Below are 25,305 nucleotides of genomic sequence, written 5' to 3' on the forward strand. Positions count from 1 at the left end.
TGAAAATTATAATTCATATTTTGTAAATTATTTGATAAAAGCAAACAGACTTTAATAATACACATATTAAATTGTCACTAATATTCTACCTACTTATTCATGTAAATGTAGCTTTCTAATCGATTAAACTGTATCGATTACACTGTCAACTTTTTTCGTAAAGGTACAACCCTACGGTCTCGAGCTACGCAGAGACAACAAAACTAATTCCTCAGCTGTCAAACGCATATTTTCTACAAAATGGCTGAAATGTAAAGACGTGTATTGCAATTTTGTCATAATGGAGCTTAATAACGAACACTACTACAACAAAAACAATTCTACAACTACTTCTTCGATCGCAGATGTGTTGATTTTCGGTGCTAAATCTTCAACAGTGTGTAAAACCGACCGCGAGTGCGAGATTTTCTTCCGTGACCGTGTGTGGATTTCCCCTCGAGATTTTCCCTTGAGAAACGCAGTTACGTGCTGTAGATTCGTGCACAGACCATCCCCGGACATTACAAAGGACTTTAACGTGACATCAAGATTGTGCGCGTGAATGCAATGCAATATTTGTGATTAGTTTATAAAGGTTAGAAAAAGTGTAAAAAAATGAATTTCCCAATGAATTGGCGCGACAGGCGCAACATTTTGGCACCACCACACTACCCCTTTGCCAGTTACTGTACGGATGCAAAGAGCGAAATGAAGAACACCTTCGCAGATGAGTTGTTCTTGAACAGCCTGTATTTAGGTCCGGATCCTTTGAGGAAAAATCTCGCTGACACTATTATCACTGAGGAAAAAATGGCGGCTAAGAACGGGAAAAACAAATTAGAAAAACAAGTTAAGGAACCAGAGTTGAAGCGAGACGAAAGCATGCCTATGCACGAAGATTATTCACCCTTAGCGGGAATCACAAACTTTTTCTCTGGCGTTCTAAATTCGATTTCTAACGCAATGTTTAGTAAACGAAAACCTACTGATTTTAGTACTGAGTCGAGTCCAGAGATGGCGTTGCCGTCGATGTGGCATGGCGCCAAACTTTCGGATGAAAATAAAATTTTACAGGATGAAAATTTTTCCGATGATATGTCTAGTGAGTTTTTTGCTTCGGAGATGAGTGACTGCAGAGCGGCCGCGGCGCACTGTAAGAGCAAACTCGAACAAGTTCGCGTTTTACTCGGGAGCAGTAAGCCCGTACCATGTGGATTGAGGGCTCGGAGACGTCCTAAAAAGGTTTTTGTTGAACCTAACTCTGTAGAAGACAGTTTCGAAGATGCTTTTTCACCTGAAGACTTTGAAAACCTCTCAAATGACTCGTACGTTGAGTTTTCAAGTCCCGTTTGCTATCATGAGCATGTATTCCATGAGATTGATGGGCCTAAAGTCAAACTTGAAGCTGCTGTGGTCCCAGATCCACCTAAAGTGGTACCAGAGGCACCTAAAGTGGTCCCTGAGGCACCTAAAGTGATTCCAGAGACACCGAAAGTGGTCCCAGAGGCACCTAAAGTGGAACCTGAGCCTGTGAATATTTCAGAAACACCTAAATCTGTTTTAAAAACTACCGAAATGGTTGCAGAGAAGCCCAAAACTGTTGTTCAAAGTAACACAACAGTTTCAGAAGAACCTAAATTAGTTTTCAAGCCTCTAAATCTTGTGTCTGACTCTCCAAGAATGGTGGACGTACCTCTAGTCTGTGAAACAATGGATATTGTGAAAAATGTACCTGAATTAGTTACAAAAGAAGAAACCGAACCTAAGAAAGAGTTAGTAGAGTCTTGTGAAGATAAACTAATGAAACTCAAGTTATTATTGCAAGAGAGGCGTAAGAAATCAAAGGTTGTTGAACCTCAACCAGACCCTGAACCTGTACCTGTAGCAAAATTAGAGACAGAAGCTCAACCCTTAGCATCGTTACCACCCAGACCGAAGCCGTCCAACAAAGTAAAAGACAAACGGTATAAAAACCCAAATAGAAGCAACGATAAACGAAGAAAGTCGAGAATGAAGAAAAACATTCACGATGACATGGTATTTGCCAACGAATTACTTTCAGAAGACTTGTCCAGTGTAGAGAACTCACCATCAACAAATAACTTAGAAAACTTCATGAAATCTCGTGAAAAAACCGTCCAAAATTCTCCTCCAATTACAGTTCAAAAGTCTGAACCGAAACCTGTCCCACAAAAGGAATATTTCGACGAAGTCTCTGGCCGTTTCCACTCAGCATCCGTAGACAGCGAAGACTCCTTCCAAATCGTCTTCAACGACAGTCCAAAACTCCGTAGAGCATCAGAATGTGATTCTGAAGACTCCTTTATCATCTTTGAGGATTCTCCAGACAGCTGTTATGTGTCTAACGATGTGTTCGGTGACACTACAGACTCAGACGAGTACGATAGTGATTCAGATGTCAGTGATTCGGGCTGTGGTACTTTTAAATTGTCCGCTTCTTTGTCTAAAAGTGTCAGTAATTTGGCCGATGATAGTCTATATGAAGATCATAGTGAAGACGAGGTGGACTGTGCAAAGGTGGACGATTTGACTTTGTGTGAGAGTGCTACCGTGACTGTTGATGGTGATAACGGATGTTCTAAAGGACTGTTGCTCGATGAAAGAAAGAAACAACTACGCAAGGACCTTCCGGTGAAACATGTAAGTTGATTTATCTATAACATACATACGTTTTGCGATAGTCTATATTTTACGTTTCCACAGCTAAACTTCTGAATTGAATATGACGAAATTTTGGTATGTAGATAGTAAAATGTCTGTGGTTAAACAATGCTTCATTGTTTTTCCACAATTCAACACCTATACCATCATTCTAGCTAGTTAAACAAATCCTGTATGACGATGTGTGAATTAGGCAAGGGAATTTTCTAAGAATCGTCATTTGTAGTGGTATTCTTTGGTCTCTACCTAACTCTATGTAAATACAACACACACATGAGCTTGATTTTATGCATTATGTATGTATATCATAATATACTGACATCTCTAATTTGGTCCACAGTTTTCATAAAGTCTAGTACATTAGGTACTTCATAAAGAACACTACAGATCTTAAAAACAGGTTATTAATGGTGACAACATTCCATTGTAATAATCCTGTTATATACATTTTATTAATATTAATTAGGTATATTTTGTTGCGTATTCAAAGATATTGCTATACTTTATATCAATATGTTATTAGGTATATGATTATCATAAGTATTTTAAGTGATCAGCAGTACATAGGTAGGTATATAAGATTCTTCATTCTTCATTCATAATTGTTTAAAACTTACTCTATTACATTATCAATTTTCAAGGCCTAACCCCTCCCTCTCGTTTGGGAGGAGACCCTTGCCCTGCAGTGGGACAGTAATGGCTTAAAAAATATATATATTAACCATTTGTATAATTTAGCTTATCAAGACAAATATTGGCTATGTTTTGAGACATTTTCTATCACACTGTCCATCGGACAGGTAATTTAATACTTACCTATCAGTTCTACAACTGGCTACACATATAAAGAGAAATACTTTTTTACTATATCAGGTAGTCAACCTAGTGTCAAATTAGTTCACACTGACAAAGGAGACAAATCTTTTTAGAATCATTTATGAAAACATGTTACCCAAATAGGTACCTAGATAATTTCAAACCAAATAGTTATCTGGTTAGCAAAATCTAGATTTACCAGTTTAAATTTTCAAACTGAATGAATCTGTTCTTTCTTATAAATACAAGATCTAAGAAATACACTTTAGTCTCAATACTCAAAGGTCACTGTACTCCTGACTTTGAACCACACACTCTGAAACATAAAACATCAGAACTACATAATAACATTTAGAACATTTGACATTAACACACAGTCTTGGCATTTGCAAGTGATTATCACAGCTGGTTTATGTCATGATTATTTGCAAATTGTGAAAAGAATTAATGAAATGTAGTTTTTAATGCAATGGTTAACATGGTCACCTCACCTCAATAACTCTAGCGTAGCCGTAGTAGTTGGTCGTTCGAATCCTACCCAGGACAGACAATTTGTGTTATGAGCCTGGTTGTTAGAGCCCTGCCTCACTAGGACACCATGGCGGCATCGCTGGCTACGTATCCATCCATATTGAATTGTCATGTTGCCACACCGTCGCCACGTGAGTTAGGTGACATACATTTCAATATCAACTGCTTGGATACGTAGCCAGCGACGCCGCCATAATATATTTTTTATTTAAAAAGACAACTCCCGCACTAAGAATTGCTCTTGTCTCGGGGACTTTGACAAACATACAAACAATGGACACAAAGCACAACCAGAGAGCACGACCACTGCGCCACGGAGGCAGTCGCCATGGCGTCCTAGTGAGGCAGGGCTCTAAATGTATCTATATAAGTATGTATTTAGATGTATATAAGTATGTCTATCAGTTATCTGGTAACCATAGTACAAGCTCTGCTTAGTTTGGATCAGAGGACCATGTGATTGGTACTAAAATATTTTTTATTTATTATATTGTCCCTGTTCATAATATATAAGATAATGATTTGTATGACCTACACATCATACATCTTGTCATACATGTACTTGTCATTCCCAATAAACAATATAGATTATTGATTGAATATAAATCATATGATTTTAGTACCTATTGTTTCGCATATTTCAAAATTGATGGCTCATGTGTCGTCATGCTTTTTCCTTGATCATTGGCCTTCATCGATGCACTTAGAATTATAATTTGTGTAGCTTACAACTGTTGCCGAGGTTGTTCCATGGATGGGTTACCATTTAATACTTATCCGGTTCCTCCGTGTCTCGGAAGGCACATTAAATTGCTTGTCTCAGCTGTCATGTTCTAAGACCTTTGACAGTCGTTAACAGTAGTCAGAAGCTTGAAAGTCTGACAACCAGTCTTACTGAAGGGTATCGTGTTATGATTCAGGTAACTGGGTTGTGGATGTCCGATAGGCAGTCGAGCTTTGTAAAATACTGGTATTCAGCTGCATTTGGGGGAGACTAGATAGTGATTTAATTCTTTTAAAACACTCAGCCCGTAGTTTCACCGGTCGGTAAACGATCAGTGAGTTAAGTAACTTGTACATTACATAGATGTAGGTGCAGTGTTTGAGCTGAGCGTCTCCGTGATACAAGTCACGCTTGTTGTTTAACATAACAACAGTTAACGTCAAACGTACCAACTACTTTGACACTAGGTTGACCACTAACCATGCTTATGAAAGTTTCGTTAGTAAGTGCATTTTGAATTTTGAACGGACACCCATCCAAAACCCGTGTGCAGCTAGTCACGTACGTCATTTACGTATTAGCGCCACTCACTCCCCTTGTTATCATAAAATTTAAATATTTGATAAAATAATAATATTCAAATTGCAACGAGATAACGAATTTCTTTGTTCTGATAACAGTTATCGCGGTATTGATAATAGTTATTGGTTTTAAATGTGCCAAAATGTGATAGCTTTTTATATAGGTACCGATAGTTCGTTTAATTTTTTTGCTGAAAGTTTTAAATGTTGCATTAAGTAGTTTTAAAAGAAAGCACTGTTATTCTAACCTACTTATATGCGAAAGTTTGTTCAGATATTATCTTTGTTGCTCTTTTCTGTATCAACGATTGAACCGATTTTGATAAAATTTAGTTTACGGAAAAAGGGAAATTTAGTAAGGATCGTAGCAAATTACTTTCTCTGTTCTCTGCCTACCTCTTTGGGGAGAAGACTTGGTTTTATGTTGTTTGTACTCATAAAATACTTTTTACCACATGAAATCTCTTCACGCGGGATAGGTAAGTCGCAGACTAAATTTAGCTCTATAAGCATACAATTTTAGTTCCTAGGTAGTCATCATACATGACTGGTTATTACAAATCACACCTCTGCCTACCCCTTCACAAAATCCACGTGATATTAATACTATAAATACGAAACAAAGCGACATATTTCCTTATAAACAAACGTAGTAAATTCAAGGTTAAACTAACGATTATTAGAAGCGACCTTATGTCGTAAGCATTAAGGTTTAAATTTGCGCAACGTCTGTATTTCTTTGTAAGTATATCTGAACTGTAATACGCAATATGTATTTATATAAAGTTGGGTTAAACACGTATTGTCTATGAAGGATTAAAAATGTGTGTTTGTCGTATGGTTAGTGGTCAACCTAGTGTCAAAGTTGTTCAAGCCGCCCGATAGGCCTTTGACATGGCTTAACATCTGTTATCTTAGCTTACCGACTTTTTATGTACCCTCCGAAGCACGGAGACGCCCAGTTCAAGTACCACTATGCGGTCACCCATCTATTGAATGACCGTGCCAAGGGTTGCTTAACCCACAAATCGATTACCGACCGGTGAGCGCAACTGGCTATGGGCGCCTCATACAAATTATTATTAACAAGTAATTGTTATAAGAATTTTGAATAGAAGTAGGTATAAGTAAAGGTCTGGGTACTTATATGAGAGACCAAGCATTAGTAAAACTAACTCGTCTTCCTATACGCCCTTCATTATGAGTCATTCTGATAAATGATTGTTTATGTTTTACACAATAAATGTTATTATTTCGTTCATGAATCAGTTTGTTTGTATGTGGGTCAATGTTTTGTTTGTCTGTATAATTGGCTGCACTTGAAGAAATGAGAAAGTATCTTGATAGTTTAATTAGGTATTTCTTTTAAAGATTACTCCCGCACTAAGAATTGCTCTTGTGTCGCGGGGACTTTTACTAACATACAAACAACGTACACAAAGTAAAACCAGACCCGAAACAATGATTTGTGGATCGCATAAATTGTTCCGTGTGGGAATCGAACCCACGATCACGACGGCAGTTCTACTGATCACCTGTTCATCATTATATTCACAATCAAAATGACTCTAATTACTTAATAATCATAATTACACAATATTATAAAGTGGTTTCTTCAGTTTCTTATCAAATTGCGATATGTATTGTATGTCTTGACTTGCCCAACTCGAAAACTGCTTGGCTAATACGTATAAGGTTTGAGCCACGTAAATCGTTACGTGGCGAGCTCGAGGTAAATAGGTAGGTACATTTTCGTAATAATATACATTCACTTAAAAATGTATTTAAAATATCGTGTGGAAACATGCATGCCTGCCAGTTGTACAATTATATTATATACATAATAAAAAACTGTACGTATGCATAATAAATATATAGGTATATGTAAAATTTATAATTTGTTTCGCAAGGCACGTTAAATTGTGGCTCCCGGCTGTCATTTTCAAAGATCTTTGACAGTCGTTAACAGTAGTCAGAAGCTTGAAAGTCTGACAACCAGTCTTACCGATGGGTATCGTGTTATAACCCAGGTAACTGGGTTGTGGAGGTCAGATAGACAGTCGCTCCATGTAAAATACTGGTATTCAGCTGCATCCGTTGAGACTGAAAGACTCCAACATAGTTGGAAGAAAGGCTAGACTAATTGACATAATAAATATGTACGTATGTGTATCTGTTTGGGTTTCACGCCAAAACAGCTGTATCAATTAAGATAAAAATTCGCCAGGGTCGTAGGTTATAACACGCAGACATAGTTTTTAACAAAAATAAAATAATTATCTGATACGCTCTTACTGCAAAACGGCTGAATCGTTTAAGATGGTATTTCTCCGTGAGATAGCTGACATACCGGGCAAGGACATAGGGTACGCCTCTTCTTTACATTATCATTGATTGCAATTATCTTCTTATCTTATCAATACCTATACATTTCACGTAGGTTATTTTATTGATAACTAATTCTCACGCCATAAATATGTATTATTTGATCCGTAGATAGATGTTTCTGGTATTTACGCTTTGTATCCTTGATTTGTATGTTTGTAAAGTAACTCGATTCTTTATGCAAAACTTTTAGAGTGAGTTTGTGCAGCGACGATGAGTAACTTCGCGTCTCTGAATGACTTGAAGGGTTACGGGAGATAGGTTGTTGAAATCAGAGAATAATGTAATCATACTAGAAAGAGCAGTGTTAATTTAGTAGTCAAAGTATTTGCCTCATACGTGATCGAGGGTTCAAACCCTGCACGCCCTTCCTCATTACGGGAGACCTTATACCTAGGAGTGAGACATTAACGATTTTAAATTTATTTTATCCCAAGCCACACCAAAAACGTTCCACTTTTGTTCATATTATGCGACATGTCCTTCTACAAGCTAGAAGTCTATAGATACGCTAATGTTTAGTTAATTATTATTTATCTTTGTCCCCAATGAGTTCAGCAATTAGACGTAAATATTATCATAATACTTAGAAATAGATTAGTTTATCATTTTGTTTATACCTAGTTAAATAATCTCTAACCCTAGAATCAGAGCAGTGATAGTCTTGATGTCTGTACAATGTACATACGCCTCTCTCGCAAGTGGTCGAGGATTCGAACCCGATACACCAGTAGTATTTTAGATATTTTATTCAAAACTAAAAAAATAATGAATATTTATTTTGAGGGAGAGACCTTTGCTTAGCAGTGGGACATAGAAACAAGCTAATTAAAAAAATATATTTATATTGACAAATTCAACCAATAATGATCACTTATTCCAACGGTGAAGGAAAACATCGTGATGCAACCTTGCATGCCTGAGAGTTCTTTAGAACAGTTCTTGAAGGTTTGCAAAGACCCATACGGGCACTTGTCGGCGTGGTGGACCTTATACCTTAAGGGACTATTATTAACACACACTAATTTAATTATTACACACATAACTTGTAAAGGTCATTGGTGTGATGCCCTAAGTCTTAAATTTGGTACTGTGAGTCAGTGTCACTGTTCGGTAGTCTTGGTAGCAGCTCCTCACATCACCACAACCATTTGGCGATCAAAAAGAGTAGCCAGAAGCCATTGGCCCTACCTTCCGAACTGGCGGTAAATTCATTCTCTGTCTGTAATGTCCCAAACCTGAATTTGGCCATCGTGGTGGACTCAAAGCCTGACCTCCCTTGTTTGGGAGGAGACACTTGCCCAGCAGTAGCACAGTTACAGGGTTAGAAAAATAATGATTTGATTTTAACTCCGTGGGAGGCGAACAGTTTTACTGCTTTGAAACTAAAAATCGAAGGTTAAGTTTTGTAATTGAAGTGGTCGTTTTTCTTGACTCAAAACATGAATGACCGTGTCATACGATGCCTCACCCGACACTCAAACTTGATACAGGTTTTAAGATGATGTAATTTGAATATTTTGAACAGAAACTTGTTTGATATACACTTTAAAGATCAATATTTTAATGAAAATTGGCTCACAGTAACTTTCTGTAGGACAATAAGGGAAGACCATAACTTTGTGTACCTGAAGTATATTCTTAAACTTCAGTGACTGTCTATCTATCTGTCTCTTCGTCTGTCGGTCTGTCTGTCATGCTTTCTGAGAATAGAAATCGAATTAGGATTTTTCCGTGGTAAGTTTACAAAACATGTTATGATGGACTAAAATGACAACTAGACTAAACATGAGTTACAAAATGGATTATGACGGAAAATGTTTACGTATGTTTTACCTCTAAAACTACTGAACTTATCTCAATATGGAGAAGACATCTAAAGCTCTTGTTGACAGAAAATACTTATAAAAATCACTGATCACCTGTCGGTAAACTATCAATAGGTTGAGTAACCTTAAAGCGGACATTTGAGAGACGGATGACGGCATACTAGTAATTAAACTGACTATCTCCGTGGTTCGGAGGGCACGTAAAAGGTCGATCCTGGTTTTTGTCAATAGAGATAAAAGACTTTAAGTATAAAAAGCCTTTGGGCTTGAACAATTTTGACATTAGGTTGACCACTAACCATACGAAAGAACAATAACCCTAGCTTCGCCATGGGGGGTCAAACTTGCCCCAATTGACCATCCAAGCCCCCCATATAAGTAATACAATTGCAATAGACAAAACAATAAGAATTCTTTCCCCGATAACCATAATTGGTTGACAGTAGCAACCTTGACTGCTTGGAGACGGTCCAACACATTGTGTACATAATAAACATTCCGGCCGCCATATTGGCCACGGAAATACCCGAACAGTGACGATGATGGCCGAGGTTTGACGGAAATAGATCGAGATAAGATAGTCGGATTGTTTGATATCTTGACAGGTTGGGTTCCAAATGTATTTTGCCAATGTTTGACGTGTTATCTTGAGCGCTCTTTATCATATTATTTATCGTATGGTTAGTGGTCAACCTAGTGTCAAAGTTGTTCAAGTTGACACGTTTAAAAAAATGTCTATCAAAAATGATTAACTTCTCTGGTGATCGAAAACTCGGCACCGACTGAAAGAACTTGACTAATGCTCGCTTTCTGAGGCACATTTAGTGGTAGTTTATCTATTCAAACTGGCATTTTTATATGAGCTTAAACGCTATTGAATAGATAAACTACGGGGGTAGAAGAATAAATAAATATCGTGGGACAACTCACACACGGTCATTTCATTCCAAACTAAGCAGAGCTTGTTCTATGGTAACCAAATAACTGATAAACATACTTATATACTTCTAAATACATACTTATATAGATTAATTAACAACCAGGCTCAGAACGTATACTCGTGCTCATCACACAAAGATTTGTCACGGGTGGGATTCGAACCCACCACTCGCGGCGCTACGTTTGTTGCAGCGAGATGACCGCTTAAACCACTGCGCCGAACGTGCAGTTTTGAGGACTTATAGAGAAGACCCGTTGTAGATACGATAGTTTAAAAACGTTAATAATATAATTTACTAGCTGACCCGCGCAACTTCGCTTGCGTCACATAAGAGAGAATAGGTCATAATTTTCCCCGTTTTTGTAACATTTTCCGTTGCTACTCCGCTCCTAATGGCCGTAGCGTGATGTTATATAGCCTATAACCTTCTTCGATAAATGGACTATCTAACACTGAAAGAATTTTTCAAATCGGACCTGTAGTTCCTGAGATTAGCGCGTTCAAACAAACAAACAAACTCTTCAGCTTTATAATATTAGTATAGATTATACCTATTACTTACCTAGACTTGTAATACCTACTTTAAAGGTACATAACAGTGTAAAATAACCACAAGCTAGGTAAACATATGTTGCGGTGGTTTCATATCCGGGTAGGTATAAAATTACATGTCGACGTGACATTTATCAAGTTCACTTATCAGTATACTAGCCGGTCGAACTATCAGTAAGGTAAGTAACCTTTTGTAGCTATCTTTGGGTATGTAGATCGGTTAGTTTCGAGTTCAATCGCTGAATGGATCCAATATGTATACATAAACAGGTTGTCCCGGAATTCAATTTCAAACCGAAACTTTGGGTGGGTGAGTTCCTCCGTGTTTCGGAAGGCACGTTAAGTTGTGGATCCCGGCTGTCATTTTCAAAGATCTTGCACAGTCGTTAATAGTAATCAGAGGTAACTGTATTGTAGAGGTCCGATTGGCAGTCGCTCTATGTAAAATACTGGTATTCAGCTGAGACTGGAAGCCGACTTCAACATAGTTGGTAGAAAGACTAAGGAGTTAGTGATGATGAGGTACAGTCAATACTATTATCCGTTGAGTTCTGTATCTGTATTATCTGTATCTATATATCGGGCAAAAGTGTCCCTTCGCCCAAAAATAGGACAGAGCAGTCTCATAAATTAATTAGACCATCACACAGAAACATGAGCTACAGACTTTCTAAGAAAAGTCATATAAATAATTTATTTTTAATCTAAAATTCACCGGAAATCCGGCCAAGGTTTCGTATTCAATAACACAGCGGTTATATACTGTCTTATCGTATATAAGCCGGGAGTTAACAGCTGTGGCCTATTTATAATTCACAATGTGGTCATCATTCAATACGGAATTATTGCGAAAAATATATTTCTTTTTAATACATTTGCAGCAGTGATAGCCGAGTTTAAGTTGGCACCTCCCACGCAAGTGGTTGCAGGTTCGAACCCGAAGCAACACACCAATGCTTTTCGAAGTTATGTGTGTATTAGAAATAATTCTACTTGCTCTGACGGTGAAGAGAAAACATTGTTATGAAACCTTGCATGCCTAAAAATTTGTTTAATACATTTATTGAGGGCATGTGAAGTCCCCAACCCGCACTTGGCCAGCGTGGTGGACTCAAGACCTGACCCCTTCCTCGATCAGGAGGAGACTCTTGCCATGCAATGGGACAGAAATGGGTTAAAAAAATACACTTGCGTCTCCATTGAAACACCGGGTAATAAAAACCCTCTCTTCTCAAGACCAGTTTACATTTTATCTTACTTTCTTTCATCATATAACTGGAAAATAACTGCTATCTTCACCATTTCACTTGCATCCAAATTGCATCAGAATACACAGAATGGCCCACTGATTCAGATTCGTGACGCAGTGGTTAAAGTGGTCACCACGCCACTGCCATTGCGTCAGAAGGTCGTGGGCACGATTCCCACACGGGACAATTATTTGTGCGACTAGCTAACCCGCGCAACTTCCCTTGCGTCACATAAGAGAGAATGGGTCAAATTTTTCCCCGTTATTGTAACATTTTTTACTGCTGCTCTGCTCCTATTGGTCGTAGCGTGATGATATATAGCCTATAGCCTTCCTCGATAATTTGTTAAGCTTAAGGAATTATACGCATTATGGCCTGCTTTTGTGTGAATTCATAGATATGCTTTTTTATTTATGTTGGTTTAGAGATAATTTGATAAACATCCCGGCAGCCATTATAGGCATCGCAAAAAAGAACAGGACGCCGAACCTAGGTAGTTCTCTAGTCTTTAGTCGGTTCTTTCTTCGCTACCTAATAGCAACGGAAAAATGACCTTATTTGACACTAACTTCTGAAGTTTATCCGTATGCATAGAGAGAAAGATCAGAGTAAAGATTCATTAAATGTACACAAATCCCTATCTAATTCGTTTAGTAGTTATTGCGTGTAAAAGAACCAAGCACATTCATCTTTTAAAAATTTCGTACTTATTTATAATATTAGTAAAATATTTCATCAACCAATATTCTGATTTACCTATCTTAGTTTACGAACACGTATCTGGCCTACAAAGGAAGGTTGTTGACCAAAACATCAACTGTCTATTAGTCATACAGTGATGCGGCTTGTTTCATTGATGACGAATATATTGCGTGTTGTTCACTGTTTATCATCAGACTGGACTAGTCTGCTTCATTACTGACTGTTTCAAGTACTTTGTAAAAGGTTTACGAAATAAAGAATATTTTGAATTTGAATTTGAATCATTTATTGGTCAGTCTAGAGTCAAAACTGTCCAAGGACATGGTTATAGGACTAGCTATCTCATTCGTTCCTGGTTTTCTGTGACAGCCTGATTTTTAAAGCGAAAATACAGTGTCACGCTTTTGTTCTTGTAAGGAGTCAACTTACATAGTCTATCAAGCTGCCCAAAGACCTTTGGCATGGATATTGTTCCTATTTTTCAGTCCCTCAGTGTCCCACTTTTCAGGAAAATATTAATAAGTTATCTCTTTTGGACAATAAGGTAGTATGAGACTGTCTTTAACAGTAAGACAGAAAGCAAGCTTTAGTTCCAATCGTATTTTTTTTTGGGTTTCAAAATTACTTCAGTGAATTTTTCAAATTGCTTGAAGTTTTATCCCGGTTTTGGACTAAGAATCTGGCTTTTTTTTTTTTTTGTTTGCCCGTACTGTCCCACTGCTGGGCAAAGGCCTCCCCCATTTTCTTCCAGTCCCCTCTTTCTCCTGCTATTCGTGTCCAATTAATATTAAAGGCATCTAGATCGTCACGCCAGACTGGCTATGGCTTTTTTACTTTAAAAAATGTCTGGAATGTCCTAATTTTATATTCATTAAATCTGCCACCGATGAATTTGAACGCCAACTAATAAAACAATAAGAGACTGGTTACTCTTACACAGCGTCTTAATAAATTATCCTTCAGTAAAAACCGAGTGACGTTTCTAACACAGCATTTAAACAACATTATATGACTAGGCGGAAACTTATAAAACTGCCTATGGGATTTCCTAACCGCTACGTCACGTATTACGTCACGACTTGTTGTCTTGACATACATACATACGCCTTTTTCCCATTAACAGAGACCAGAGAACGTCACTTGGTACGATCCTAACAAACTTCCCTTGCTTCATTCACATACATACATGTTGTCATACAGGACCACCGGTTACGAGTACTACATACTCTCGTGGCTATCACATATCTCAGTTCAAAACTATTTGAAAACCACTATGCTGTACATTGTTTTCTCTCTTAGAATATAGTGATTAACACGTTACGTCAAAGCCGCAATGTACTGATTAGTGACCATCGTTTTGACGTTTAGTTGTCATCTGAGATACGTGATAAGCCCGCTGACCTGGCTGTATTACAGTAAAAGGAATATGCTAAGGTTTATTATTATAGTCCGATAATATAATTTAGTATAGAGCCTTTTATGCAAGTGTACGGTGGTATATGATATTTAGAAAGAATGAATAAGGTCATTGACCCGCAGACTTGTACACGGGACGGTTATCTCAACTTTTGCCTACCTCCGTGGCGCAGTAGTTTAGGTCGCCACGCCGCTACCGTTACATCGGGTCGTGGGTTCGATTCCCGCACGGAACGATTATGTGTGCGAACTAAAAATAATTGTTTCGGGTCAGGTTGTACTTTGTGTCCGTTGTTTGTATGTATGTAAAAGTCCCCGTGACACGAGAGCAATTCTTAGTGCGGGAGTTGTCTTTTTAAAAAGAAAAAAAAAAACTATTCTTTAGATAACATTAGTATTCCCAAACTCTCTCTAGTATTCCAATTAAAGAATCATCAGGGCACGATCGTACGGCATCTCTGCATGCATATTATGTTGGAAACTATGCTTTGACGCATGCATTCAACGTCATAGGGATGCCTAAAGCATGCCAAGGGATAGTTTACTATTGTTATGCCAATAATAATTAAAAGATAGATTTATTGCATAACTGTGTACATGTTACGATTGGTGTTGAATCAACGGTTTATACATAAGCTATGTTTATAAAATTAACCAATAACGACAAAGTTCTAAGACTTACTACATATACATACGATACTTTCTAAGTATACTCACCCCCGGATTCTGATTACTTTTAATGGTAGTTTATCTATTCAATAGCTTTTTTTTATATGAGTTTAAACGCTATTGAGCATATAAACTACCGCTAAATGTACCTCATAAGGATAAGAAATTTGAATCGTCCAACAGCCAGACCAATTGAGAATCTTATTCATCTCATTGGACGACTATGCTGTTTATTTCTAAAGTATACAATTACATACATAATATTAGGTCGGGGAAAAAGTCTTTTCGCATTATAGTATGTATGAACTTGTAATAAAATCTCTTTGGCTTCAAGAATCACAAATGAGTACACGGTTCATTAGGTTTCTTTCAGTGAGCTCGTGAGGTACCCAAATATCGAGCTTTTTTTGTGTAGAGAAATGATTTTACTACAAGTTCATACATACTATAGTGCGAAAAGACTTTTTCCCCGGCCTAATAGTTACATTCTATCTATGACGTATTTAATCCCATCCCACGGTCCAGTTTATTCTTAACTCCACGTCACAGTCTGGTCTTCCACATGGCCAGTCATGATTCCGTCATAAGATGACGCATTGAAACGTAATCGAGTGAGTCATATTGTTTACTCGAAGAAATACTTTGAAATTATAAGCTTTGATTTGATTAGTGTTGATTATGTACATTTTTGGTTTTGATTTCCGGGTTCCAGTAAAATTTAACAATTACGATCTACTCCTATGGAAAAAGGGGGTGATTTTATGTATGTTGGTGTACAGGGTGGCCTAGTCAACGTCAAGCCGAAACGGAATGACAGGATTGAGTGTAACCATCATGAGAAAAATCTGAACAAAAATCTTGCCCACCGAGTTATGGACGTTTTAAAAAAAAACCTAGAAATTTGATCCCTTGTATATGATTTTTCGGCGTCTTCAACATGATATCGAAGGCAATCTACACAAAATCTGAATATTAGTAGCGCGATTCTCTACAGTCGGTACTGTCGAGTATCGAAAGATTGACATTTAAAATGTACTGCCAAAATAGTTCCTACGACGTCCGTTAGAGGCGCTGATCAGATTTTCATACAGAATTTCTCGATAGCTAGTCGGTAGTCGATAGTGGTAGAGAATCGAGCTATAGGTGCTACGATTTTGATATTAGCATTTTGTGTAGTGTCTCAAATCTCTTTTTCAAGAATCACTTTGTTTATAAGTGACATTTGCATGAAAATCTCTTGTTTTTGTTATGAGTTTATCGCGAACTGATAGACAAAGAGCGGTACTTTATATAATATCGTGGTGTATGTATGTATGTTAGATGTATCACTTACAATATCGTTTAAATACGCATCAAGTACCTACGCATTTCTACACTTGTTACAATCAATCAATGGGTTCAATGACCTTTTAAAGAGGCCTATTTATGCCGTACTAATAGATTCCATTCAAATTTTATATTGTACCTACCCACTATACAGTACCTACTTCAAATAACACCAATGACATTTCCAAATTATGTGTGTATTAGAAACAATGAACACTTGCTCCAACGGTCAAGGAAACATCATGATGAAACCTTGCCTAAAATTTGTTTAATACATTTATTGAAGGCATGCAAAGTCCCCAACCCGTGCTTGACCAGCGTGGTGGACTCAAGGCCTAACCCCTCTCTTGTTCGGGAGGAGACTCTTATCCAGCAGTGGGACAGTAATGGGTTAAAAAACATCTGATCTGATTTTAATCTGACCCGATCAGACAGTCACATAGCCAGTTCCGCTCACCGGTCGGTAAACGATCTGTGGGTTAAGCTACCGTTGGCGCGGTCATTCCATAGATGGGTAACTTCATAGTGGTATATGAATTGAGCGTCTCCGCGCTTAGGAAGGCACGTTAAAAGTTGTTTCTGGTTGTTGTCAATTAAAATAACAGTCGTAAAGCCATGTCAAAATCTCTTCGGACCGCTTGAACAACTTTGACACTAGGTTGACTACTAACCGTACGATAAGAAGTTTTCGAGCTATTACAGATTATGAGATACAGCCTTGTGACAGACGGACGGAGAGACAGACAGCTTACTAATAGGGTCCCGTTTGTAGCTTTTAAGTACGGAACTCTAAAAAAATGAAAAGAAAACTATACTCTTAGTTTAATCTGTCCAACTAGACAGTCAAACAAAATAATCAAATTTAAACTAATATTATAAAGCTGAAGAGTTTGTTTGTTTGATCCGATTTGAAAAAATATTTCAGTGTTAGATAGCCCATTTATCGAAGAAGGCTATAGGCTATATAACATCACGCTACGGTCATTAGGAGCGGAGTAGCAACGAAAAATGTTACAAAAACAGGAAAAATTTTGACCCATTATCTTAGGTGACGCAAGCGAAGTTGCGCGAGTCAGCTAGTTAATATTAAATGTACAGTATAGAACCTGAACCCACTACGCAATAAATGAAAAACCGGAGCAATAACGTTAAAACGTGTCTTACTCAGGCTTTCACTACACGTTCACAAGTTCACGTGAGATTGTGTGAAGGTCACAGTACACGTTTTGTTTTAACCTAAATATCATTCAAGAATTATATTAAGTGTGTATGGCATAGTCGGTAGGATATCCTACTGCTGAGCTAGGTCTCAGGTTTGATCCTCATGTCGGGCAAAACGCTGTTGATATTTTTGTAATTTTATTAGATTATTCTTAATAGCCGACCGCACGGTGGTATATGAATTGAGCGTCCCCGTGCTTCGGAGGGCACGTAAAAAATCAGTCCCAGTTGTTGTCAATTAAGATAACAGTCGTTAAGCCATGTCAAAGGCCTTTCGGGCGGCTTGAACAACTTAGACACTAGGTTGACCACTAACCATAAAATAGAATTGAAGAGTATGATATGGGTGGTTCTACAAAAGTAGGGCAAATATTAAGGATATAATGTTTACATGAGTTTCTACTTCTAATTATTACGAATTTGGGTGGATATGATAGATAATCTAATAAACATGCTAACTTAAAACAGGCCAGTCACTTTATAAAGTAGTTTTTAAATTATTAAGGATTTTCAAAATTTTGCTTCCAGAGGACTGACGAAAACAACAGGGTACTGACAAACACACATTTTCATAGGAATAATCAGTCATTTATTAATCATTGAAACATTATCTTAGAATGTAATTATATCACATGTTCTTTTAACATCAATCCTTATAGGTAAGTATAAAATAATCACATTTTTTCTATTTATACTGACGAAACTTCCTCAGTATTAAAGTCAGCCTTGAATTTTTTTATTACCAGTTCAATTCAACAGTTATACATTAAAAAAATAAAATAAACAATAAACAACTAACACGAAATTATTATTTTTAAACAATAAAAATGAGATCCATTTTCTTATTAATCAACAAAAAGTAGTCTTATTCTCTCATTGAAATTCACTTTTCAAAAACATCAAAATCCTCCTTAAATTGATAAAATACTCTATTTCCTTTTGTAACGAGATCTGGTACACGTAACTTATGGATTATTTGTCCAAACGGTACGTCTGCAACATCCTTTTCATCCAATTTAAATAGAGTTCCATTCTGGTCACAAACTTTAAGGAAAGTCACTCTCATCTCGCCGTCATCATCGATATCAGAGGAGCAGATAGCCGCATAACGATACTCTTTATTCCTTATCATATATTTAATTAAAACATAATCTCCGTTGCTATAAAGATTTTCTTGTTGTGAGCCGCTAACTGTTGGCGTTGATAAATTGCAATCCAACTCAACAGGGTGGTTATTATGGTCTTTCGCGTAAGTGGACAGTGATGCATCATCATCTTCAGAGGAGTCTGTGAACACTGTAGAAGTGTTTAGACGCGTAACTTGTGTACCTGGCAACTTTGTCTGATAATGAATAGATCCGAGCTTGTAATGATCACATCCATCTGGGCTGCAGAAACAACTTAGTGACTTCAAGATAAGATTGTTAGGGCAATAAGCTGTGCCTGTGACCTGATGTACCAATAGGGTCCCCTTGAAAGCAACGATTTCAGATGGTTTCTCGTTAATGAAAGTATTCATCTGCTCAATCTCACAGCCTTCAATCACATCCACTTTTATACCTGGACATCTCTCACGAACGACAGTTGCAAAATCTTTTAAGTTAGTAATATCACCTCCAGTAGCAATTACTTGGTCCGCTGTTCGTTTACAGGTGGCTCCCACACCATCTGGTGCCCCTTTTCCGTGCCCAGCCTCATGATAGTTGCAGGAATATTTTATAATATTAGGGATCATGTCTTGCAGTTTACACGCCAACACATAGAACATATATTTGTTCCTGTATTGAGTGACAGGACCATCACTGAGAAAGTGGATGTTTTCAATACTCGATGGTAGTGATTCCAGAATAGGTTTGAGATGAGCCCAAATTGCTCCGACGTTATGAGATAGATTGGATGACATTGTGCAGTGTGAAATGACAGATCCTTTTAGGTAAACTGTAACCTTTGTTTTTCTTTATACTCAGCTAATTTGATAGGGTCGCTTTTAATCTTTGCTAATCGAGCCTTTTCAGCTTCTCGTTTTTTTTGTAATATCTCTTCCCGAGATAATTTTTTTTAGGAGGTGGCATGATGTTTTACCTGAAATAAGTAAAAAAAGACCTTAAAAGTGGTATTTTTTAACGTAAAAGCAGACAAAAACAAAATCTGTCAGTACTCTGGAAAATATGTCAGGCCGCTGGCATATTAACGGACAACGGACTGACGCCAAAGTACTGAGGAAAAGGATGCAATTTTATAATTATAGCCAGAAAATACGTTCCTTTTCGAATTTTGTATTATTACTAAACAATATTATTACAAATTATAATTAACTGTATATGAATCGAAACAAAATTCAAGTTTACAAGTAAATGCCAACTCACCACAGTACTGAAATGTTGACTGGACCCACCACGTGCACACGGAGTAACCGCGACTCTAACACTGACATCGTAATGGCGGCCGTCAATCGGCGTTGCTTGTAGCTAGCTTCACTATTAACCTTGAAGCATAGCCGGGTTGTAACCTTGAGTCTGTACTATTTACCGGGAATTTCAAATTTTAAAAACACACAACGGACTGACGAATGACTCTGAACACAAAGTTTATTCTTTATTTTAAAAATAATTGCAACAATATTACACTTGAAAGCTTTGGTAAACACTGTAAAGTATATCGCAAATGTGCTTTAGAGGAGGCTTCGCTTCGCTCGCTCCCACCTCAGCCTTCTAACCTAACCTACCCATGTCGGTTTGCCCAAAACTTCTTCTTTATAACTATATTACGGTATATAATTATATCCCTAGGGATATAACTATGTTACGGCTTTATCTATCTTACTGCGACAGATTCACTGATCCCCGGGGTAATAATTGGAAATTTTCTTCAAACTTGTATTCCCAGTTGTCTCCCCGAGGGACAGTGTAAGGGAGACAACTGGGAATATACCCAGATTTGCGTAGCCTCGTGGATCTTACTGTATCAATTGACAAGTATTCTCTCAAATGGCTATATTTTTAACATATTCTCTCTTCTTCTTGCAGGTACACTTCGATCCTCAACCGCCGAAGGTGCACGTGATGCGAGTCTGGTTGTTCGCAGCCAAGCAGACGCGCGTCCGATACTGGGAACAGTTCGTGTCCGATAGGGACAGGTTTAAACGCAGGTATGTTTATAATTACTATTAGAATATTCTCAAATAAATTCTGAAGTTTTTTTCATGTACGATAGAGTGTGTGTGTAAGGGTGGCTAATAGCCTCGCTCATAATGGGACTAATATTGTAAATAACGAAAGATGGGCATATTTCATTAACTATAGAATGTAATTTTACAACTCACAAATTTGTCGTGTTACTAGATAGATACTCAGTTTTTCCGGGGTAATCGATTGCCCTGTAACAATTTGTTCAACCGTTTTAATGTTGGAGGAAGGAAACTTATTTTCGAGAAAGATGATCATTTTAAATCATCGTCTTAATAGTGTTATAGTATTTGACTGCCTCCATGGCGCAGTGGTTTAGGTGGCCACGCTGCTACGACTGCGTCGGGAGGTCGTGGATTCGATTCCCACACGGGACAATTATTTGGGCGATCCACTAATATTTTCGGGTCTGGTTGTACTCTGTGTCCATTGTTTGACTGCATTTAAAGTATACCATCCGCCTATTTACCAACAAATTCTCCTATTACAGAATTGCAGACGTAGACATGGCAGTCTCATGGGTTTTGAAGCCACAACACAGATCGAGAGTAATGTTCCAACGCTTCATGCCGTGGTGGAACGCGCAGAAGAGAAAAGAACTCGCCGAAAAGAAGGAGAGAGAAGCAAGGGAGAAGCTAGAAGCAGAAGAAAGAAGGAAAGAAGAAGCGAGACAGAAAGAAGAGTTAGAAAAATCAGTAAGTGAAAAGTTACCGCAGGATTTTATTGGTCTACCCGCTGTCACGGAAACTTTTGACAGTGACACTCTTGTCAAAGACGTCAATTGTCAAAATGGGAAATGTCAAAAGGAGAAAAATAAGAGTGCTTTGGATAATAATGATAAAATTTTGTGTTGTAGTGATAAAATTTTGGATTTGAAACCCGAATATGTTGGTAGCGTTTTAAATACATGACAGGTTTAGTCTCTATAGTTAATTAAGGTTTAATTAAATGGTGTTCATTTTGAAAATATTATTTTTTTTACCTATACAAAATATGTATGTGAAATTTGCTCAATACTTCAAGATAAAATATTGAAAAGAATTGTATCACTTGTTCCAACGGTGAAGCAAAACATCGTGATGCAACCTTGCATGCCTGAGAATTTTTTAGAACAGTTCTTGAAGGTATGCTAAGTCCCCAACCCGCACTTGAACAGCGTGGTGGACTCAAGGCCTAACCCTTCCCTCATTACGGGAGGAAACACTTGCCCAGCAGTGGGACAGTAATAGGTTAAAGTTATTAATTTATACGATTCTTTCCTACATTTCTGTAATATTTTCAAAATGAATTTATATTAGTCTCAAAATCAGGCCTATAGTGGAAATAAAAATCAAAAGTAAAAAAAATACCACGCACTTTTATCGTTAAAAAGAGGTTGAAAATAACAAAAAATTGTTTTAATATTATTTTGTGAAATAATTTTATAGTTTAAGTATTATAAGCGTGGCTGGCTATGTCACGTTTTCATTGCTTAAATTATAATTTTGAAATTAAATATTTATTGAAGAAAAAATATCAATTTTCGCCTGAAATATAGAAAATTAAACCGATTTTTACATAATTTAATTTCAAACGTAATTTAATTGTTTAAAAAACTCTTAGGCCCGGTTCAATCTATCCTCAAAAATATTTTTTTAAAACTACCCTCAAAATGTGCGTATATATTTTCATAAGTGCCTATTAATCATAAGAGACTGAATTTAATATAAAATGCTACTATCATATATCCAAAAAAGACACTAATTTTATTATTTTTATTATAAGTTTATATCTATAAAAAAACGGGCAATTTATTTCCATTTCCATTCCCAATAAGATACCTTTAGTTAAAGATAGAACTATCTAGATTCACAGATAGATAGAAAAGAAACGTAACTAAAATTAAGTTACGTAGATTTCCTTACAAAATATTGTAGTCTGCTTACCTTACAAAAGGATAATTTTCTGCCTAAAGATAGATTATTGGGAACGGTAGTAAAGACTAACGATCATCTACAATTATATCTGGATTATATCACATGTCGTTTGATATGATTGGTCCCGAGTCGGGAAAAATTACAAAATTGTTATATCATCATATTCTTTAATGGCAAAGTTGGCTTTTACAAAAAAGCTAGATAAAAAATCTAGATTTACAAAATAAATGTGTAGTTTTTTTTTCAAAAATATTTTTATGTATAAAAAGATTGTTGTCCAAAATCACTCTTATTTTCTCATAATATAATGTACATAAGATTATTAATATATTACATTAGTTCATTGAAAAGTTACATTTAGCATTGCGTTTTAGAGGAACTTGATATGGATATGGTCACCCATCCAATGCTCTAACTTGGTAGGCATAGCTTAACCTGTTGTTACTTAACCACGAGCCTGAAAAAAGCAAGCAAAGACCTGAAAAATTTAACATTTTAATGGTAAAATAAAAATTGTATAAATGTATAGACTTATAGCTTATTTTCTAATTTTTCGTAGTTAATCTTGCCATTGGCTAAAAAGAATATTTTTTTACACTTTTTTTTGTTTATACTAAAGCATTTATTTAAGATCTTTTATAATTTAAACACAGATGTGAATACTAGCGAAAATATCTATATTAAAATAAAAAATTTAAGAGTTTGTTTGTTTGAACGCGCATATCTACAAAACTGCTAGTTCGAATTGAAAAATTCTTCTTAAAAAGTCTTACTTGGTCAGACTTGCTACACACATATTCGGTTAGCTATTAATCGGCCTAGCCGGGTAAAACCGAATATGTGAAACCCGATCGGCACAAGCCGAACAAGTGAGTCGAGTCGGTTTTGTTGTTCGATCAATATTGCCGGACCGAATATGTATGTAGCAAGCTAAAGTGACTGGTTTTACCCATTTCGAAGTCAAATAAAATTATTTTATACTTAAAAAAATCATCAAATGATTTTTTATTATATTATTGACAACACTTTTTTTTGTTATATGTGTCATAAATCTATACTGTATTTTTTGTGTGGTAACATTACCCAATGGGTATAGTATGCTATAAAATGTTCTCTGAATATATGAAACAATAGCTTTTCTCCCGCGGTATTGCCTAAGTGGAATTCGCCCTCTTTGGGATAATTAGTTATTATAATAAATAAAATAAATATAAATAAATATCATTGGACAACTCACACACGGTCATTTGATTCCAAACTAAGCAGAGCTTGTACTATGGTAACCAAATAACTGATAAACATACTTATATACTTCTAAATACATACTTATATAGATATATTGACATCCAGGCTCAGAACAAATACTCGTGCTCATCACACAAAGATTTGTCCCGGGTGGGATTCGAACCCACCACACGCGGCGCTACGGTTGTTGCGGCGAGGTGACCGCTTAAACCACTGCGCCAAACGTGCAGTTAAAAGTGCAGTTAAGTTATGTTACACTACAAAAAATACATATATTTTTGTTTTGTTAAATTGTCTCGATTTTATTACGAAAAGAATCGTGCATTTTATTGCCTTGTAAATTTTATATTGTGTAAAAAATCGCGCGCATAATAGTTTATAAATTTATATACCAACATCACATATTTACTTGATTTAAATAGAAAACCTTCGGCCTTAAGAAAAGCCAAGCGGTATTTTGTAGAACTTATGTTTTGACCAATAGGTAGCTTCTATTTAAATACTAGCTTTGGCCCGCGACTTCGCGTGGTTTGTGACTTAAGACAGAATTTTCATACAAACTTTCATCCCCTATTTTATCCCCTTGGGGGTAGAATTGATCAAAATCCTTTCTTAGCGGATACCTACGTCATAACATCTACCTGCATGACAAATTTCAGCTCGATCCGACCAGTGGTTTGGGCTGTGCGTTGATAGATCATAGCCCCGATTTCTGAAGTACATTTAGCGGTAGTTTATCAATTCAATAGTGTTTAAGATCATATAAATATGACAGTTTGAATAGATAAACTACCGCTAAATGTACCTCAGAAATCGGGAGTTAAAGTCAATATTGCCATAATAAAAAATATATTAAAAGTTATGCATTATTAATGGTAACACTTTTAGTTCACAAAATATCCGCTACAGGATCTTTTAATGCGATGTATTCACTAGTTATTTCGTAAAATCTGTTGTTTATGTCTATATTTGTATATAAATGTAACTATATATAAAAATAAATGTATAAATAATATAGTTATAAATAAATAAATAAATAAATTTAACCCATTACTGTCCCACTGCTGGGCAAGGGTCTCCTCCCGTAATGAGGGAGGGGTTAGGCCTTGAGTCCACCACGCTGGCCAAGTGCGGGTTGGGGACTTTGCACGCCCTCAATAAATGTTTTAAACAAATTTTTAGGCATGCAAGGTTTCCTCACGATGTTTTCCTTCACCGTTGGAGCATGTGATAATTATTTCTAATACACACATAACTTCGAAAAGTCATTGGTGTGTTGCCTCGGGTTCGAACCTGCGACCACATGCGTGGGAGGTGTCAACTTATACCACTCGGCTATCACTGCTAGTAGTAGTA

The 25,305-nt window shown here is 36.7% G+C and overlaps 2 protein-coding genes across 2 annotated transcripts; one reads left to right on the forward strand and one right to left on the reverse strand.

The window, feature by feature from the left end:
* The first annotated feature begins 216 nt into the window (after positions 1 to 216).
* On the forward strand, positions 217 to 25,115 carry LOC142984861 (uncharacterized). Its single transcript, XM_076132717.1, has 3 exons — positions 217 to 2,640; positions 20,630 to 20,751; positions 21,279 to 25,115. The coding sequence occupies exons 1-3, from the start codon at positions 595 to 597 to the stop codon at positions 21,697 to 21,699; spliced, it is 2,589 nt and encodes an 862-aa protein (XP_075988832.1). The 5' UTR covers positions 217 to 594; the 3' UTR covers positions 21,700 to 25,115.
* Positions 18,014 to 20,042, reverse strand: LOC142984867 (uncharacterized). Its single transcript, XM_076132725.1, has 2 exons — positions 19,970 to 20,042; positions 18,014 to 19,685 (listed from the first exon to the last, which is right to left on the reverse strand). Exon 2 carries the CDS (start codon positions 19,504 to 19,506, stop codon positions 18,487 to 18,489), a length of 1,020 nt encoding a protein of 339 aa, XP_075988840.1. The 5' UTR covers positions 19,507 to 19,685; positions 19,970 to 20,042; the 3' UTR covers positions 18,014 to 18,486.
* Positions 25,116 to 25,305: the final 190 nt, after the last annotated feature.

Source organism: Anticarsia gemmatalis, chromosome 28 (assembly GCF_050436995.1).
Source record: "Anticarsia gemmatalis isolate Benzon Research Colony breed Stoneville strain chromosome 28, ilAntGemm2 primary, whole genome shotgun sequence".
NCBI classification, from domain to species: domain Eukaryota; kingdom Metazoa; phylum Arthropoda; class Insecta; order Lepidoptera; family Erebidae; genus Anticarsia; species Anticarsia gemmatalis.

Coding starts and splice junctions, on each gene's coding strand:
- LOC142984867 (XM_076132725.1), bottom strand. CDS start 19,506: ATGTCATCCAATCTATCTCATAACGTCGGAGCAATTTGGGCTCATCTC.
- LOC142984861 (XM_076132717.1), top strand. CDS start 595: ATGAATTTCCCAATGAATTGGCGCGACAGGCGCAACATTTTGGCACCA. Junction 2,641..20,629: donor AGGACCTTCCGGTGAAACAT/GTAAGTTGATTT, acceptor TTCTTCTTGCAG/GTACACTTCGATCCTCAACC. Junction 20,752..21,278: donor AGGGACAGGTTTAAACGCAG/GTATGTTTATAA, acceptor CTCCTATTACAG/AATTGCAGACGTAGACATGG.